The following is a 21,140-nucleotide window of genomic DNA, read 5'->3' as shown; positions in this document are numbered from 1 at the left end:
CATCAAAGACTTTAAATATAGTGCATTGGAAGCATCTCACTCTTTTACTTCTTTTTATTTGAACAACATTATACTCCTCACCACAAGGTATGTTGTCCTCCCAAGTCTTAGGTGCATGGGGCACAGGGACCTAAATTCAAGCACCGGAGGGGGATGGGTGGGGTATTTATGTAGTATTTCTAACCAGTGAAAAAAAAAATTTATATTCTTCACTTAAAAGGTCACTTATTTCTAACATGTAATTTTTAAGTGTTTTTAGAATCTCCCATGAGGAGGCCCTGTATCTACACTGGAGCCACAAAATGTGACAACATAAAGTCCTTAACTCGCTCTGGCTAATCATATGGACTTTGATTATTTGGTATTTTCACCAACACTTTTGGATTTTAGGCTTAATTTATAACTTACATCTGACATTATTCACATTCACTGACCATTTAAACATGTGTCCAATCTACCAGGGGAAAAGAAAAAACCCATGTAAAGGGACCCCTTTAGTATATTTTTTAGAGATTGTATTGGTAAAGCTATGGTGGCGAGAGAGCTCTCTGCCTCATCCATTTCGTAGCCGACCACTTTTCACCTGAGAGCACCTCACATCCTCCATGTATGCTATTTATATCCGACTGTCCATCTAGTCCCTGAAAGAATCAAGACAAGTAAAATAATCAAACATAGACATGATTAGGCCCGACAATTAAATAGAAAGCTTAATTAAAAAAAAAAAAAATTATAATTGGAGCATCATGATATTTAGTAAAGAAAATTATAATTGATTATATGTAGCATCTTTTTTTCTTTTTTTCTTTTCTTTTTTTTTTTAAATTTTTTAATTTTTTTATATATTAATAATCATCACAGAACTATTGCGAAAGGGGGGAAAACCATATTGGGGCATTCTTTTACAGTTTTACGTCTAGGTTTAATATTCATTATCTAATATTTCAAATATTAGCTTAGACACCCCCCCCCCCCCCCCCTTCCTTTTTTCTAGTTCTCTTTTGCCCTCTTTTATTTCTGACAAGCATTACATTGTCATTGTTAAACAATTAAGGGGTTGCAGACCATATTTCAATAAAGAACCATAAAAAAAATGCTCAAACTTAATAAGAAACATTAAGGAAACAAACCATGCTCCAAAAAAGCACAGCATCTCCTTTATTTGGTTTTACAGACATCCCCTTGAGCTTCTTCCCACCACAGCTACATTCACCCGAACCAGCCTGAGAATTAATCAGTAAAAAATTTAAGCATATTATGCAACAAAACTTCAAGAAGATATAATACTTTCCCAGACAAAAATGGAGAGAAAATCAACAATCTGATAGATGAAAGTTTTAACTTCAAAAGTGACCCAACCCCACTTGTTCTATTTGATGGTATGACTATTTCTTTTGTACTTGAGCAAGCCCATCTAGCCTGCAATCCAATAGTCTTGTTTAATACTCAGGTCAGCTAGTGACCCAATTTTAGGCTGGTGCCCAGCAACAGACCATTCAACAACCCAGGTCATCAAGCCCAAGATCCTGTTAAAATATTTTGTTGAAATTCATTATTCTAGTGCATGATGGTGATATTAGAGGTGCCTATGTTTGAAGGTCATCGGGACCATGGATCACTTTTTTTTTAATAAAAAAATAAACAAATAAATAAATATCTGCAAGTTGGAAGGAAGAAAATTAATCAGAGGGTGACTTGTGTGTCAACCACCTGCAGGACCAACTTGGCACTAGAGTTTACCCACAGTCCAACAACTTTTTCCTAGGCATTGTCCTTAGGTCAAGGGACTTCCAAACAGACACATCAAAAGATACATATGTTATGCATATATTCATTTGAGGAAAAGTTCAGGGCATGTTTGGTTATTTAAATTGCTCATTTTCTATTTTCTTTTTCGGCAAAGCCAGAAACCTGAGGCAAAGGTTACTGGGAAATGAAAATTGTCAAGATAAGTTGGAAAATGGCTCAAATATGACAATTATGATAAGATGATTGTCATTTTCTCTGAAAATGAAAACATCAAAGTTCTCAATAACCTAAAGCAAGATTAGTTCTACCATTCCTCTATCTAAAGAAACAACATAGAAATTAAGCATCAAATTTTATATGTTAATTACCATAGGGAAATATGTTTCTCCTCCTTCAACGTTATCACTTAAATACATGAGGACTGTTGCTATGCGCTGACCGCCATACTTCACATTGAACTGACATGAAACAAGGGGGAAAATGATTTTGATTTTTTTCACAACAAAAGAGTAAAAGATTTTAAGACAACTGATGAGCAATATCTGTAAAGAAAATTATCCCAATATTTAAGAAGGCTAAATAACTTACAGAATCAGAGAAGTAGTCATGATGCGGTTGGTAATACTGACTCTTCTCATACCTGCGCTGCTGCAAATGTTAGCCTTGATACTGACACATATCAGCCTTCCTATTCACAAAGAATACTTCGCTAGTATGCAAATTAGATCCCTACCTTAATACTTGTATGAGTTCCCCATTTTCAACTGGCACTTGAGAATAGACAGAAATTCTTTTTTCAATTGCCTGATCATGCAAAAAAAGAATATTACAGCACAAAATCAGTTACTACCAGCCAACAAAAAGTTAAGGCCTGCCTCAATTAATACAGAATGGAAATAGTAGTGTACATATCAACTGCATACTGAAGCTTGTCTATGTGTGACGCACTTTGCAGAAAGTTGGAAATTGGGGTCTTAATCTTAACCATACTTTGACATTCATTATCCTTAAATCCCTTCTAACTGCCACTAGGAGGAGGCAACACTCCTTGATGGGTTAAGTCCCAAATATAAAATGCAAAGGTGCGACTTTAAAAAGGTATTACTCCACTTCTTGCTGTATGATTATGCAAAATAGCTGTGACAAAAGATTTAGGTTTTGATGCTAATAAGTAATACTTCATCCCCCATCCTATTCTTACAGGAGGAGGAGGTGCTAGTTAAGCTAGATCACATCAGGTGATGATCCAAAACTTGTGGATGAGATCCCCTCAGAAACAACTTGAGATGTCTTCTCAAAATGTTAGAAATAACACTCCTCAGTTGTTGCTTGCATATATATAATATAAGTTCCTTGAGAAGACATCTCAAGTTGGCAGTATATTCCTGCAGAGGTGGCAAATCTTCATAAAACATTCTTCCAAAAGGGCTTATTGTCCATGGCCAACAAGTTGTAAGTTGGTCCATCTTGAACAAGTTTTCAAAAGTGAACAGAAAATTTTAATAGAAAAGAAAAATGTTTTTCCATAAAATAAATAACCATTAGTACATGCTCCAAAACCCCATTTGTTCAAGCATATGCCTTCTCCAATAAAGTTTGCAAATCACCCATACACCATTCCTCAATCTAGAGTCAAAACAGTCCGAACTTATTAAGAAAAAATATATATCTATAGTCCAATTGTTTGTTAGAAATGAGCACAGACAAACAATGAAAACAACAATGGACAGTAAATAAATAAGCTCTACATCAACAGGACCACAACCACAGCCACTAATAACAAGCATAGCACCTCAGAGGAAATAAACAAGCTTTCAGTATCTTCTAGAGAAGCTAAAAAGTGATTAGAATTGATATTATAGTTAAAAAAGTTGAAGACTAACTCTGACAGCAAACCAACCTGTATCATTGGATACTTCTTTTCTTCACGATTTAAGAACATTCCTGAGCTAGTCCTTACACTACTTTTAATTCCCTGAAAATAGGACAACATACTTCAGCCATTACAAGTTAAGAAAATAAAAACTATATAGAGTTTGAAAGGAAAGCAAATGTGTAATGTTTTATGAAGAGAGTATAATTTATGCAAATAAAGAGAAAAATCAAGAGCTCTTTGTTTGATTGTAAATGGATGATGACAGGGAATTTGGTTGTCATGGAGATAACTGAACCAAAGTGCTAATTTTGGGAAATGGTGGAACCAACAAACCATGGATCCTAAGCAACCAAACCAAAACCGATGCTAGTTATTGGTTAGAAATGGTTTGGTTACCTCTGCTTCAAACTTCTATAATTTTCCCAACCCTTTATCTAACACCAAACAAAGGCCTAAATAAGCGGAAAGAAAGATGAGAAACAAACCATAGGCAGCACAAAAAACAATGTGATGCCAAAAACTAAAGCCCTACAAGAGGGACCTCCTTCTCTTGCTCCACTGCCTGAATATGATCATGACCAATGATTGCCATTCAGAACATGAAAACTGCAAAAATCACCACAAACTAAAACATCAAATTTTCTTTCAGCCATAGTGAGCCTTTGTAATCAGAGGGGCTATGGAGATTCATCACAAAGCAGTGTGCCATCTAAGCAGATCTTGGCTAGATACCGGTGATTGCTATAGATATCTCAAAGGGTCAGTGAGGCTTGAGCTGGGAGTCTGAAATGCTAAAGTTCACCTTACCTCATTAAACCCTAACTCTAGCTCTTCCTAAACCCTACCATAACTTACTGCCATGGTTAAATCCTGCAACATTTTATCCTATTTTCCAGCAACAAAAATCCATCAAGTTTCCATCTTATCCAACCCAAATCAATCTTTCTGCCTTTAGCCTCACTTCTTTCCCAACTTTTGGTCACCTATATCTCTCAAGAAACCATTTATGGCACTCTTGTAAGGGGGATTGGGTTGAATAAGATGTGATGGATACCAGATAGGAGTAATAGGTTTATGGTTACTGTTTATTACCGTCTTTTAGTTGGCCCTAGTGATCAATTTTTCCCTTGGAAGAGCATATGGAAGCAAAAGATTCCTTCTAGAGTGGCTTTCTTTGTTTGGACCACTGCCTTGGGAAAAAGTCTGACGATTGACAATTTAAGGAAAAAAAAGTTTGTATTATGGATTGGTGTTACATGTGCAAGTTTAATGGTGAATCTGTTGACCATCTCTTCCTTTATTGTCCGGTTACTACAAATCTGTGGGCTATGGTTTTGGGTTATTTGGAGTAAGTTGGGTTATGCCAAAGTCTGTTGTTGAGCTTCTTGCTTGCTGGCAAGGTCAGTTTAGTCACCATCATAATGGACATATATGGATAGTTGCTCTCCATTGTTTGATGTGGTGTATCTGGAGGCAAAAAAATAGTAGTTGCTATGAAGATAATGAGAGTTCTCTGCCTGATCTCAGGTTATTCTTTTTTAGAACCTTATTGGACTGGTAGTCAGTATGGAGAAACCAATCCTTATCTTCAAATCTTGATTTACTTGATTTATGTAATTTATTTATTTGATTTGTATACCCCATGTATACTCCTGTGTACTTGGCTGTCTCTTTTCTGATATCAATAAATCTTAATTACTTATCAAATATATATATATATATATATATATATATCTCAAGAAACTAGCCAAAAATTCACTTGTTTCTGTCATATGTCAGATTTAGTATCAGATCCTTTTGCCCTACATTCACATCAAAACTGGAAGGTTTAACAAAGTCCTTAAAGAGAAGAATCTAAATAAAATTAATATTAGAAAAAAGCATGAGAAAAAAATTAAAATAAGATGAATTCATGCAACAGACAATCTACTACATTTTTGACAAAGAGATAAGAGTATTACTTAATGTAAAGAACAAGAAAAATTATAGAGGGAAAAGAAAAGCCATTTTGCCTACCTTCCCAGTTGCTGTATCCACTACAGTTGAAATTTCAAGTCGGGGGAGGGCCATTGCTCTAAGGTAGTCGCATTCCTGTAAAAACCAACAACTTCACTTGAAACACTATTTTGTAGCTTCATCTGCAAAAGACTATTTTTTAACTCTGCAAGAATTAAGCAGATAAGCTTCAACTTCCACCAAATTTTGAAATTCAACCTTTTGGCAAAAATGACATTGGTGCACTCAGCCCTTGCTGGGTTGAGAGGAATCATCCTGTATGGGGAAGATTCTACCACAACTTATGCTGATAAACATTTATTTTTCAAGTTTTAAAAAACAAATTTTGCATAAGCCTAGACCGGAAGGTACCAAGGAGTAACATGTAATCAAGTATTACATAACATGGAACTTAGATTGTAACAATGCTGGCTACAACATTTAAAAGCATATGAAATAGAAGAAGTCTTTACATGATCTACATTTTACACTAATTTCTTTTTTTAGTTTAAATTTATTTTTAACAAAAATTAAATCCTAGTTGTAGTTCTTGCAGCTATATATAATATAAGATACTGGTTACGGACACCTGGGAAGTAGAATCTGTTATTTTTATTATTATTACTATTATTATGATTGGTAAGTCACACATGCACGAAATGGACATTGAACCAATAACCTCACCCTCCATCTTACTCTTACACAAGGAAGGCGTGCCATTTGAGCTCTGCTCATTGGTGGAAGTATTATCAACTCAGTAATAAAAAATGCCATGCCATGAGCGTGAGGATAATATCATAAACTACGGAGTTTACAAACTTTGGCATTTGTACCTATCATATTTTTTAAATTCTTGGATTATGGAAGATACATATAGTTTTCAGCTCTACAGATTCAATAAATAAAAATTCAGCTCTAGATTTTATGTTTCTCAAAACCACCTGAGCTTCCCCAAACCCGAGCCTTCATTGAATATATAATGAGCCAGGGTTATCATGCCAACATGAGAAGGTATTATAAAATAGCACACACACTTACCTCCATGCTCAGAAAATTATGAAGTACAATGATTCGAGGTGACCAGCTGATTATTTCAGGTTTGACCTAGATTTAAGAGAGACAGAGAGAGAGAGTGAGAGCCTTGAGCATAAAAATTGACCCAAAAAAACTTCATAACGAAATATAACAATTGTTTCTAGAAGAAAAAAAATTCAAGTATATGTAGAAAAAAGATTTCACATTAAAACCAAATATATTCCAGTTAAACAAAAAATGAGAGAAAGGCTATTTAACATTTATATCCATGAGAGAGAGAGTACACCTGTTATGCACTACTCATTGCCTATGCATCACAGTAATTTAAGAGAAATTCAAAGTTTTGGACAACATCCAATAAACCACCAATACCCTTTATAATTTTCCCGACCCCACTGCACAGCGTGTTCTAAATAACACAACCAAAAAATAAATAAAGAAACAAAGAACAAATGAAAAAAATAAAAGTAAATAACCAAACATAAACACAAAGTCACAAAATGAATAACCAAAATACTAGTAAATAACACATATATTACTTGTCCTAATCAGAAGATACAAAATTACCCCACTACAAGCACAGGTAAGTAGATTTTGACCAAATTCACCTATGCAAGTCCAAACCATTTTAAGTATAAGCGTGTGTGTGTGTACTAAATGTAATATTTCTCTAGAATGGAGTGCGACCATGATATATAGGCAGGGTTTCCATCTTGATCCATTAAATACTGTTATGAATACGTATTAGTGTGAGGGGCAAAATTTTAATATTGTAGCTACCCACCTATAAATAATATGTATGTGTGTTAGGTAATTAATTAACCCCAAACATACTCCCCTATACTTAACATGGTATCAAAACATGTGATCTTGAGTTCAAACCCTATTGTTACCTCCAATTTAAAATTAAAAACTTGACATGTTGGGCCATGCTTATTGAAGAAGAATTCAAGGCCACACGTGGGGGAAGTGTTAGAAAATAATGGCAAGTGATCAAATTCACCATTTCCTATCCACTTAAACTTTTAGGACAAGTGGTAATTTATCATAGCTCAAAGCATAAGTTACAACATATGTTGGAGGTTACTCAAGCATTGCTATTCCATATGAGTGTCCCCAAACCATATTGGAGTGATGCAATACTAATAGCCTGCTTCCTCATCAATCGTATGCCTTCCACTGTTCTTGAGGATCAGATTCCTGATAAAGTATTGCCTCCTGAAAAACCATTGTTTCATTTACTGCCTTAAAATTTTAGGTGTATTTAAATGTCTATTTGTGTCCAACTTATTTGGCTAGCTTTTAGCTTTTATGTACAGCTTTTAAAACCTCATATTTTCTCATTTTTTTCAAAGTATACTTTAGCACACTTTGAACAAAAAGCTAAATAAGTTGATGTCAAATGCACACTTACTATGTTCACATCTAGGTCTGGGGGTGATAAAACTTGATCCCAAATCAATCAAATGTGTATTCCTAGGGTATTCTTGTACTCAAAAGGGGTATAAGAGTTATTAAACTACCATTCACCATCACTTTGTGACCTTCCTTAAGTCTACCCCTTATTTTTCTTCCTCTACATAAAGTGTGAATAGTCCTTTTTTTTCCCCACATACCTTCTTTTTCTCCTCCAGTAACTTCTATTGAGAGACCACTACAGGTTTATCCATGTCGGTGTCTGCCTCCCACTAAGACTCCTCCCCAGTTTTCGAGATTCACTTCTTGATCCTGAATCTCTTCCTATTGTTTTGCACAAACGTAAGCACACACTTGTACTTCTCATCCAATTTTTCAATTTGTATCATATGCACATTTATCTCCATTTTTATGTGCCTTTACCTCTTTTGAGTCTTCTACCATCATTTCTAAGACAATTTGGGAAATGTCTATTCAAGATTTAAGGTTAGTTATGGAAGAAGAGCTGTCAGCATTGTGAAAATGATATTTGCAATGTCAATGGGTATATACTATGTTGTAGACTATTTAGAGATATTCTCTCCAATTGCTAAGTTTCTTCTGTGCACCTTTTGATAAATTGGTACTAATCTTGGTTGGTTATTAGTTAAGCTATATGTCAAAACTGTATTTCTCTTATGGTATTTATGAGAGGAGATCTTATATGGAGCAAACATCAAAGTCTTTGGCTAAAGGGAAGTATGGAAAGGTGTGTAGACTAAGGAAAACTATATAGGAGTATTCATCCACCGTCACCACAGCACCCATATATCTCTTCCTCCATCTCAAATCTGTACAAACTCAGTCAAAGTCAGCCCAGATCTCTCTTCATTCAAATCTCTCAACCTAGATTTCTCTTCCTCAATGTTTGGGTTTGAAATCTCAGATCGAAGGTGAGAACTCCCAAATCTGAAATCTCCATCCTTGAAGGTGAGAGCTCCCAGATCTGAAATCTCAGATAGCAAATCTTCTCTCTCTCTCTCTCTCTCTTTGATTTGGTGTTGGTGTTGCTAGTCATATTTTAGGGTTTGATCTATGTAGATTGTTTAGTTTGAAACTTTGAATGGTTGCTCCAGATCTGGATTGTGGTGGATTTGATGGTGCTCAATGGCAACCGACCACCACACTGATGAAAAGCTGCTCCGACATACCGGAAAGCCGATCCCAATGGTGCTGGTGGCAGTTCACTTATCTCAGATTCCGACAAGGCCGGTGCTGCTCAAAAAGCTCTGAAAACCAGCTGTACCAACCAATGAACAGCGAACACCCATTATCACCTTCTCAAGGAATGTGACTATATTTTGCGACAATCAATCAGCAATTCACATTACGCCTAATCCTGTGTTTCATGAGTAGACAAAGCATACATTGGTGGATTGTCATCTTGTTTGAGAAAGAAGAGAAAGTGATGTAATTGTTAATCCATATATCTCTAGAGAAGCTCAAGTCATTGATATGTTTACTAAACCCTTTTGCAAGAATTGTTTGTGTTTGTTATTTAACAAATGGGGACTATATGATATATAAGTTATATATACCAACTTGTGGAGGAGTATTATGAATGCATATTAGTGTGAGGAGCAAAATTATAATATTGTATTACCACTTATAAATAATATATGAATATGTATGTGAATTAACCCAAAACACAATTCCCAATCATCAAGTATTCATCAAAATTGGGAGAATTTCCTTATGGGGTATGTCTTTGGAGAAGGGTTATTGACACTGAGTATGGAAGTATATGAGAGGTTGGTGTTCCAACAGTGAGAAAAAGTATGCATCAAAATTTTCAAAATGTAAATCATTAAGAATAAAATGTGTTTGTTCACCTTTACCCCGCCACCCTCAGGTGGGCAGGTGAGACAGAGGGTTGAGATATAGTGACCTTAAATTAAACATAATATTAGATAACAAAATCGTGAACATACATATCCAAGACGTAAAATTCTTGCGTCTTTGTCATTATTCCAATCGGGAATACCTGAAAATTGATAAATGGTAAAAATAATAGATCAGAGAGAAAGTACTCCTAAACTCCACTAATTCTATGGCAGCAAAAATTTTAAAAAGTAAAAAAAAAAGATCACTATTTCACAAAATGATGCTATATCAAGCTTCTTGTTAAAAACAGTTAAATATGTAATCGCAAAAATATAATTACTAATTTATGGGGGACCTAAAAAAAACCCATGTTGACCATAATACTGATAAATCATTGCAACAGCGTTTCACAGTTCAGTGAATGATTCAAACTCTGAATACATAAACATGGGTCCATGCTTTGAAAGTTAAAAACAAGTAACTTGTAGCATGGGTCCACTTTATGGTTGGCAGAATACAGCGGAATAGAGTTTTCTTATGCAAAATCAACTTTGGGAGAAAACATAATAATAGTTAGGAAGAAAACTGACCTCTGGGAAGCTGAAGATAGCCATCATTCTCGTTTCCCTGCAATCTTCTAGATGATGGAAACTCTGCACCCATAAAGAATGGTGCTTTTAAATTTCATTTGTTAAATTAATGATAAAACAAAATATAACTTAGCAAGCATATATATGAGCACCAAAACATTTTTTAAAGTATGAACAATGTCAATCCACAATATAAATCTTGTAGATAGAAGAATATCATAATGCTGACACTAAGTTCCTTAACAAATGTTTTCTAAATTTGACTGACATGCTCTAATGAGTTTATTGATGAAACAACACTTGTTAAATTTCATTTGTTACTACCGTATTATTGACATCAATCAATTTCAAAACCACAAACTTCTACCATAAAATGGTTCCTCACTTCCCTGAAGTAAAGAGATCAGAAAAATAATTAGTCTGCAGATATCATCAAATCTTCTGCAAATTTCAGCAACTCTGACTCTTCCTTCCACTAAAGTTTCTAAGTTCTTCTCTTCCAATCACCCGTCCTGCCTGGATAAAGTTAATTGACCCTCCTACTCCTAAAATTTTCAGAAAATACCATCTTCCAAAATATGCCCCAAACGTGTTCATTCACTTCATGAAAAGGTCATTAAAGTAATTTCAAAAGTTAAAATTTCACCACAAACCCTAATACCTGGTAACTGCCAGCAAAACTAAAGTATATGTTTCAAGCACAGCACCAACGTACATTGGGTGTCAACTCTTCATTTTAGTATATAATTTTAGAATAAAAACCAAATGTTACACAGCAACTTAAGAGTCAAAAGATACAGAAGGAAATGAAAACAAATACAGCAGACAAGAATAAGATATTCAATTCCCATATATATAATATCTAAACACTTAATATAAGTAAGACATGCAAGAAAAGGCAAAGCAATATAAGAGCTCTCAATATTCAGTCAGAATTTATAGCAGTTGAGATGAAAAGTCCAAGAAATGTACCATAGGAGGCTTCCAACCTTCGTATAAATGCTAATTGAAACAAAGCACCTGCGATTCCCAAACAACAATGCAGCATTAGTGTTATACTAAAAACTAGCTTTCTATATTAAGCATTGGATGCACTTCAATGTACAACATTGTGATTTTAGTGATGTAATCACGTTTTGAATCCAAGGAAAGCAAGAAAGAAAGAAAGTACAAAATACTTGATCTCTTTAGGAAAAGTAAGAAACAAACAATAATATAATAATATAATCTACTCTCAGTATGAAATTTTCCACTAGACCTGAAACCCATGAAACTCATGAAAATCCCTAATTTAAAAAGTTACTGCACGAAACCCTAAGTTCTCCTAAGTATCCCTCATCAACCATCATTTACATTTGGTATCAAAGCACCAATTCGACATTATGTGATCTTGAAATTAACATCTTCTTTCTAGAACAAGTAAGCGGTAAAACAATTAAATTAACCAGGTAAGCATGCATCCACAATTGCACGAATCAAGTTATTTTTTCTTTGATAGTTACAATGGGGGGAGGAATTTGAACCCTGGACGTGTCTATTGGAAACACTAGAAGGTGTCAGTTGAGTTTCAAGGCTCTTGGCTCAAATCAAGAGTTTTTTTAAACAACATCACCAAAGGAACCCATCTACCATATGATTTGTATCTACCACAAACTGTCCACCTACACATGTACAACCCTAAAATTTGTGTGCTTGTTTGGTACATCTCATTTTTCAGCTTTTTAAAAATGGGATTGTTTGAAAAGGCCGTACCAAAAAAATGTGAAATATGAAAAAGCTGTCAACGCATTACCAAACAGGCACTTAACACTTTAAATTCTCAAGGTAAAATTATTATTAAATACTCAAGGAAAAGATCTGGAAACCAACACAAAGAAAACAAAGACTGAATTTTTATTGATACAAGACTTTCAATTTTCATTTTACAACTTTGGGACCAATCTTAAAAGGCTTCAAAGAACTTAATTTCAAAGCAAAAACACTCTTACACACATCTAAATAACATCCTATCACATAAAGACACTGTTTTGACTAAAATATACTTCGAATCAATAAAAAAATCATGTTCAAAAAAAAAAAAAAAATCCCACCAATGAACATAATACAAAAGGCAAACCCTGTATCTCTCAAATGATTAATGGACCCCCCCAAAAACCCAGATGTGGGACTTTTTTTTTTTTTTTTTTTTTTTTTGCAAGAAATATAAGCCCCACGTTTGGTTCCAACTCAGCCAAGCAAAAACATGTAATATAATTGAAGCTAAAAAACAAATATAAAATAAAATAAAATAACCAAAAACAAAAACAAACAAACAAAAGAAAAATTAGATGAAAATTAGATCCAAGATAGTACTCACTCACTGAATTATTTAAAAAAAATAAAATAAAATAAAGTGGCAGATGGGTATATTGGATAAAGATGGAAAATGAATGAACCAAAAGATTTGAAGTAGTACAGTGAAGAAGAGAAAATGAAACATAGCATGAAAATTATAGAGTAGTATTAGAATCATTTTATATATATAAGTAGATAGTGAAGAATAATAAAAGAAAAGAATTGAAATTGAGTACCTATAATCATTCCAACAGTGACGAGTGTTAACAGCCCAAAAACGATCTTCATCGCACCCCCACCCATGTCTTCCTTTCTTTCTTTCTTTCTTTTGCTATCTTTCTTTGGTCTTCTGTTTTTTTTTTTTTTTAGGTGGGAGAGACAAATATATTGTTTGGACTTTGGACTTCAAAGAGAGAGAGAGAGTGAAACGGCTACGGTGGGGAACCGAGAATTTTCGTTTGGAGAAACAGAAGGAAAGCACTTTGAACGCCCACTGTTTTTTGTTGCATGTTTTTCCAAATTTTTTTTTTTTAAATTTATATTTATTTACTTACTTATTTTTTGGGATAAGTATTTTAATTTACTTACCTTTCTTTGTTTTTTGAGCGGTGGTTAGATAATTTTACAACAATTACACGACAAAATTTAAGTGATAAGTTGTACAGTAATAACTTTTTACTATAAAAATATTGTGTCTAAACTTCTATTTTTGTTATTTTCCCTTTTTATGTTTTGATTTTATTTCTTTAGATAGAAAAAAGACACTTTGAATGGCAGGCCTCTTTGGTAAGGTAACTCAAACAATAATTTTTAATATTTAAACATTGAAAATTATGGGTAAAAAAAAAATAATTTTGAAGTATTTGAATTACGTTTCTTATTTTAAGGTATTTAAACACTGAATTTAGAAAATCTTTCTTACCAGTTTTTAATTTTTAAATAACATTATTCAATGATACCATTGTAAATAAGTAAAAAACTATAAGTCCCACATATTAGACTACATGACATTACTTTTTAAAAAAAACACACACACACATACCAAACACATAATTATATTTTTTCACTTTTAAAAAGATATTATTAAAAATATAGTACCAAACACATTTTTTACATTATAAGTACTTTAAATATGTGCTTTTACAACAATTTTTTAAACCATAATTTTCACATCATTTTAAACAACAATAATACATTATAAGTACTTTAAATACATTTTCTCTTAAAAAGTACTTTAAATACGTGTTTTTCACGTTTATAATTTATTTTTATTTACTTACTTATTTATTGGATAAGTATTTTATTTAGGTACTTAGCTTTCTCTGTCATTTGATTCTAAAAAAAAAAAAAAAGTTCTCTTTGTTATTTGAGTAATAAATTGTTGGTGATTCTCGTCTGAATCTACCATGTTATTTATTTTTTTTTTTTTACCTATAATTAACCGTTTGTAACTTAAGTTTTATTATAAAATTATTGTTAAAATATTTTGATTTTTTTTAAGACAGAAAGAAAATTTTTTTAAACGCCCAATGTTTTTTTTTATTTTGGTGAAAAACGCCCAATTTTTTTTGTTGCACGTTTTTTACTTTTCTATCTTTTTTAATTTATATTTATATTTAGATAGACTAATTACTTACCGTTCTTTATTTTTTTCCTTTAAAAAAAAAAATACTTTCTTTGTTTTTTTTTTTTCTTTTATATTTTGACTCGGAAATTTCTCAAACTAGTAGGCCCGGTTGACTACGCCGTCTACGCGTGATTGTGTGCGAAGTGTGAACACGCTGACGGCTATTTAGGTTTTTCACTTCTACCTGGGTCTTTGTCTTTTTAACAATTAAAAATATATAAAATAAAAAGAAGTCAGAGCTTTGGAAAAACTATATTTTAAGATAAATTAAAATTTATTTCTTCAAAAATAATAAATTAAATTATGAGATTTTAAAAAGATTTTTTAAGGGTTAAGAAGTCATAAATTAAATTTTATAGTTTTAAAAGGAGCAAATTAATAATTTGAGGTGCATTTATACTGTATTTAGAGTAGAGGAGAATGTATGTTGTATTTAGAGTAGAATTAATATCAGTTGTGGTTTAGTGTTTAACTAGTATATAAACATGTGCATATGTATCGTATAATTAAATTAAATTATAATTATACGGTTCAAATTATATATATACATATATATATTTTTTCTAAGATAGATTCAAATTATACATGATATTAGCTTATACATTTTTTTAAATCATACATTTTTAAAATATATAATGGTTTCTTATTATTTCATATATATATATATATATATATGATTTAGAATTAATTGGATTTAGACTCTTCGGTTTTTGCATCAAATAATTAACTTGCCACAAAAATTAAAAAATTAGATGGACACTTGGCGCAAAATTGGACTCCAATTGAAATCCAATTTAGAATTTAATTAGATTTGGATTCATTGTTCTTTAACCTCAATAATTCACTTTGCACAAAATTAGATGGGACACGTAACCCTAAATTGAGAATCCAATTGAAATCTAATTGGATTTTCTCTAATCTTTGGTTTTAAATATATATATATATATATATATATATATATATATATATGAGTAATATTATATGTCTGATTCACAATATTTCCACAACAAATTTTATATGGTAGATTGTTACAATTTTAATTTGAGTCTATCCTTGAAATTACTTTTTTGTCAATCAATAACAACTAGTAACAATTTGTCCCTTAAGATTTCTTGTGAAAATATTACTGAGTAATGCTATAGCCAAAACTATTTTACAAAACTTTTATAAACCGTTGATGTAACTAATTTTTTATTGGTTTTTATCTACGTCTACCATTAATATTACTTTTTCATTATCAATAACCACTCACCACATCAACAGTTTGTAAAAAAATTTATCTAAGTAACGTTACTCAATGTTATTTCTCTTAACTTATTACTTTTTTAAATCTCATGTCATGTTTAATTTAATACCTTTAACGGTAACGTTTAATTTTTTTTACTTTTAATTTTTTTTTTTTTTGAAATTTAGTTACAATAGAAGCGGAGGTATCTAAAACGGTCACGTTTAATTATTCTAAGCCACTTTTGTCAATTTACAAAATGCTGAGAAGAATCAGTATTCTATTTTTCAATAATAAACCCTGATCATTGCATTCATTACACACTTTTGAGAATTGAGATATACTTTTTCATGTTCATGTGTTTTTCCCTGAATGAAAGAATTTCTTAAAAAAAACAAAACAAAAAACACACAACCTATAAAGCAAAGATACCACTGCATATACAAGGATTATCCAAAATGAGACTCTTCGCATTTCCTTCAAAAGATAACACGGGACAAGGACATATTGCAAGCTAGCTTCAGAAATTGCTAGAAGTAAAGCTTCTATTTCGGACCATAACCCAGATAAATAAATTTAGTAAATAAACGAATTTAATGAATAAAATTGCTTGATATAAATTTAGTGACACATGATTTTATAAAATTTGGAGATTTTGCTCAAGCAAACCCACTTAGATTTTTTTTTTTTTTGGTAAAAACCCACTTAGATATTATGGATTTGAAATAATATCTTACACTTTTTTATATAGAAAAAAAAGTAATATTTTACACCTAGTTATTTCAAATCCACATATATTCCTTCAAAAAAGAAATCCACATATATTATTATATTATAAAATTGAATTCCAAACCAAAGATGCATAGAAGGATGGCATGTGTCTTTTTATTAATACAATAATGATATATATCAAAACTCCTCAATTCCTTGATCCTAGCCAAAAGGCCAAAAAAAAGTATTTTTTTTTTAAATATCTGCCATTCCTTTTCATTGCCATTTGAGTTATTACCTATTAGGTTATCTTAGTTATATTTCCTATTAATTTCCATGACATAGACAGTTGTTGATGCCCATTTTTTTGACAAAAATCCCAACAGTAGAAGAAACCCAACAATATAGGGAAGGTGAGAAGGGGAAAATGGTAAAGAAATGAGGAAGCAAGCCTAGCAGGCTGAAATGGTAGGATTGATGGCTAGCAGGCCCACAAGAATAAAAAAGAGGTAAAGAAGTAAATGGGCCGAGGAAGCCCAAAGAATGAAGTAGTAAGCCCATGGGAATAAAAAGAGGTAAAGAAGAGGTAAATGGGCGGAGGAAGTCTGGGAAATGAATTAGTAAACTCAATGGGTCGGCTTAAAGGCCAATAAACCCGAAAAGTAATAAGAGGTAAGGATATGGTAATTGGGTTGAGGAAGCCCACAGGATCTAGAAAAAAGCCCATGGGAATAAAAGAGGTAAAGATAAAGTAAACGGGCCAAAGAAGCCCAAGGAATGAAATAATGAAATGGGCTGGCACAACAAGAATGTTGGCTAACAAAGCCCAAAATAGGTAAAGATGTGAAAAGTGGGCCTAGGAAGCCCTGAGCAAAAGATTGAAGAAGATGTGGATTGGCACGGCAGGAACATCAACCTGCAAGTCCACAAGGTAACAAGAAGTAAAAGGAAAGGAAAAGCTATAGCGAGTACGATGAAGTGATATGTCATGATCAATAGCCAAAAGGTCCCAGACATAGAAAAGGAAAACATGGGCTCAGCAGGAAGATGAGGCCCAAGCAATGCCTAGTCCAAGAAGGGATAAAAGGCAAGGAATATGAGCCCAAAAGCCTACACATCCTTCACGCCACAAAAGATAAACACCAACCAGTACGTACAGCAGAATCAAACAAACACGAAGGCAGCAATAATGGTGTGAAGGCCAAAAAGAAACAAAATTCAGACGGAGTGGAGCATACACAAAAGGTCAAGGCACCACTTACTTGTACCCAACCAATACATGGGAGGTGGCCCATAGGTCAAGGTTTTCAGAGGGTGTGGTCTAACGGTAGGAAGAAAGAGGGGGTCTATTTTGGGGTTCTCGCTCAAACTTCTTTAGAGAGAGATGTCCTGCTGAGATGACATCTAACCCAAAAGAGGTAAGTATGGGCTGAGACCACTTGATGCATGCCATAGAAGTAGGTAATGAAGAGACTTAATCCTTATCTAGATAAGGGAAGTGAAAAACAGAGATAGGTAAGAAACAAGACAAGCAATTTTATCTGAGAATAGAGAGTGGTACAACCAACACATTTAGAGCAATGGTAGTGGCTAAGCAGCCAGCAGGCCAGTAGGTAGTCCTGGAAGGATGCCCATAAGGAGCCAAAATAGTTGAGGGGTAAAAATGGCAAATCCCACCACGACAGAGGGAATTAAAAGGGGTAACTTTGAACAGTGAAAGGGGGACAAGAGATAGAAGGAAGAAGAGGTAGAAAAAGAAAGAATAGAGAAAAAAGAAAAGAATATACAGAAAATCAGAGAAACATAAGTGGTAGGAATAGAGGCATGCATTAATAAACTACCTTTTTTCTCTCCCTCTTAACAGACCCATTCTCTAAGAGATTGAGGATGGAAGCTTAAACCATTTTGACCCTTTTTCCAAAGTGCGTAACTTCAATGGCAAAAGCCTTCCTTGAGGTTACTCATGTTGGGGATTGGTTCCCTTCTTGGACTCGCTTCTGCTGAAAAGCTAAGCCTACTTTTCTGGCAAACAAGTTTTCTTTTGTTATTTATGCTTATTGGGTGATTAGTTTACCGTTTAGTTATTAAACTGTCTGCTGTAGCGTTATTTCCATTTTTTGTATTATTCTGCTATATCCTTATTAAACTATCTTCCTTCTTAACGTTAGTCTCATTTGTTTCGTTTAGTATTACAGTTATTTTGTCATACTATATGCCTACTATAACATCTGTAACATTTGTTCCTACTGTGGGCATGCCATACACTCAGTCTACGATGCCTCTGCCAGAACACATCTATATTGGGATAGCTCGACTTGTGCACAAGCTGGCCTAAAGTGTAGCCCATTTAGGCCAGCGCCAACTCTCTTACCTCAGACCCACGGGCCGTAGTACAACAAGAGGGATGGAAGCCCAATAACACAAAAAGGCCCACCACAATAGTATATTATTGGGTAAATTGCAAAGTACATCCCTGAAATTTGGGGTTGTTTAGATTTTACATCCTAAAGTTTGAGAAATTGGATTTTACACTCTGAAGTTTGGTTCCGTTAGCAAAACCCCACCCTCCGTTAGTTTGAGCTATTAAGTGACACGTTGGTGTGCTGACATGTTTATTTTATTTTATTTTTTATGCCAAATTAACTCTACTTTTTTTTCCTCAAATCAGCTCTACAAAACGATGTGGTTTTAAAGCAAAAAGCACTATGAACCCACCCGAATTCCAAGTTTTATGATGACACCATTTTGGAAGCAACTCAATTCGTAAATCACTCAACTCAAAATGAAGAAACCCACAAACCCTTACCTGCTGAAGGACCCAACGAACCCATGCAACTCAAAACCCAACCCAGCCCTCAGCTCACCGTGAACCCACCCAGCTCGACCAGATCAGGTCTAAGACAAAGGCGGCGGCGGCGACAAAGAATCTAGATCTACCACGATAGTCTTCTATTTGTTCACTCTTTACTATGCTGGCTAATCTCTTGAAAAATCTCTACTCCACCTTGTTTGACCAATTCCTTAAAGGAACCACCTCTCGATACCTCAGAGCCGAAGGAGACAAGATTATCGATGAGGTCTAGGAAGAGACCATCGCCACTGACAATCACAACAAGGCGGAGGAGATTAACAACAACAACAACAACAAAAATAGAAATAATACGGTGGAGGAGATGAATTTGTAGGACTTCTTAATGAAGGCTGAGGCGGTGAGGGAGGAGGATGTGATACTAGGTGACAGGCGAGACTAGGATGTGAAACTAGCTGGAGGATTTCTTGACGAAGGTAGAAAACATGTCAGCACACCAATGTGTCACTTAACAGCTTAAGCTAATGGAGGGTGAGGTTTCACTAATAGAACCAAACTTCAAGGTGTAAAATTCAATATCTCAAACTTTGGGGTACAAAATCCAAGCAACTTCAAATTTCAGGGGTGTACTTTGCAATTTACCCTATTATATTTGGATAAAACTTTGGTATAATACTTAAGTGTTGTTCTTTAGGTTCCTCTCTTAAGATTCAACCATATGGCTTTTTTCTCATAGGATGGAAGTGTATTTTAGTTAAGTACAGCTACATGGGTGAATCTTAAGAGGAGGAATATAAGAAACAATACCTAAGAATTGTACCTAAGTTTTGCCCATTATATTTTATCTCCTTATCTAAAAATAACTAGTCATATATTTTGGTAGTCTAAGTTATAAATTAAAATAAAACTGACTCATCAAATTTAGTTTAGCAAATTGAGGATCATGGAAATAAGTAGAAAACAAATATCTTTGATAATCCAAGTTAAAATAATACAAATTTAAAAAGGGGCACAAAACATGTCAAATTTTGTTTTGCATGTTGATGATCTTTTTAATTTTTTTTATACAAGATAGAAATTTTACTCTAACTTAATCTAAGTGTATATGTGTGTGAAGCTCATTCTTAGAGACTTGAACCTTAACCCTTGCCCCCACACCCTATAAGCACTTATACTTGTGGAGTGACCATCGCGCCAAGGGTGCGCGGTAACATGTTGATGATCACGAATTCTATATGTTGTGCTAACTATTTTGCAAGATTTTGTTATAGATGAAGTAAACACTTGTGCTGACGAAGAAAAAGTGTTATCATTAGGGAGTGGCAGAGCCCCTTCTTGACTTTTCAAAAATCCTTCCTCTCTCTTATATTTTTATTTTAAAAAATAATAATTTTGTACATAGATTTCAATAATTGTTCCCCTAGATTTTTACTAAAAACATGTAATGCATTTATTTATTGTTGACTAATGCATTTTTTTTGTTCCCTCTAATTACTCTTATGTCATACGTAACTCATTAAATCAAAGTGTATTTATTGTATGTCATACGTAATTTAATTATGTTTTATTTTTATAAAATTGACTTGAATATTTTTAGATATGACAAGACTTACCTTTTTCTTTTTTCTTTTTTTGCTAAGATGTAAACACTTACTTTATGTAAGAAAATATCATATGTTAAATAAAATAAAAAAATAAAATAAAAACTTCATATATAGTTTTATATATATATATATATATATATGAAATGAGTTTAAGTTACACCTGCTATAACTTGACAAGAGTTGCATGTTTTTTTAAGGGTAAATTGCAAATTACAATCCTAAAGTTTGAGGGTGATTAGATTTTATATCCTAAAGTTTCAGAATTTGAATTTTACTCCCTGAAGTTTGGGGTATTTGGATTTTACA

General features: G+C 33.3%; 1 protein-coding gene across 1 annotated transcript; it reads right to left on the bottom strand.

Annotated features, from left to right (window-relative positions):
• Nucleotides 1-326: 326 nt before the first annotated feature.
• On the bottom strand, nucleotides 327-13,358 carry LOC126701780 (prolyl 4-hydroxylase 1). The gene is made up of 12 exons (XM_050400140.1): nucleotides 13,095-13,358; nucleotides 11,497-11,544; nucleotides 10,525-10,587; nucleotides 10,042-10,094; nucleotides 6,659-6,724; nucleotides 5,642-5,716; nucleotides 3,650-3,724; nucleotides 2,483-2,553; nucleotides 2,338-2,389; nucleotides 2,118-2,207; nucleotides 1,131-1,223; nucleotides 327-641 (listed from the first exon to the last, which is right to left on the bottom strand). Exons 1-12 carry the CDS (start codon nucleotides 13,159-13,161, stop codon nucleotides 528-530), a joined length of 867 nt encoding a protein of 288 aa, XP_050256097.1. The 5' UTR covers nucleotides 13,162-13,358; the 3' UTR covers nucleotides 327-527.
• Between the last annotated feature and the right edge of the window lie 7,782 nt (nucleotides 13,359-21,140).

The sequence above is a fragment of the Quercus robur genome, chromosome 10 (assembly GCF_932294415.1).
Source record: "Quercus robur chromosome 10, dhQueRobu3.1, whole genome shotgun sequence".
Lineage (NCBI taxonomy): Eukaryota > Viridiplantae > Streptophyta > Magnoliopsida > Fagales > Fagaceae > Quercus > Quercus robur.
Note: the sequence above shows the minus strand (reverse complement) of the source record. Positions and strands in the feature narration are given on the sequence as shown.

Excerpts from the sequence above, each read along its gene's own strand:
- LOC126701780 (XM_050400140.1), bottom strand. The coding sequence starts at position 13,161 with ATGGGTGGGGGTGCGATGAAGATCGTTTTTGGGCTGTTAACACTCGTC. Across the intron at positions 3,725-5,641 it reads TGGATACAGCAACTGGGAAG|GGAATTAAAAGTAGTGTAAG; the intron begins GTAGGCAAAATG and ends TCCTATTTTCAG. Across the intron at positions 2,554-3,649 it reads AGAAGTATCCAATGATACAG|GCAATTGAAAAAAGAATTTC; the intron begins GTTGGTTTGCTG and ends TTGCATGATCAG.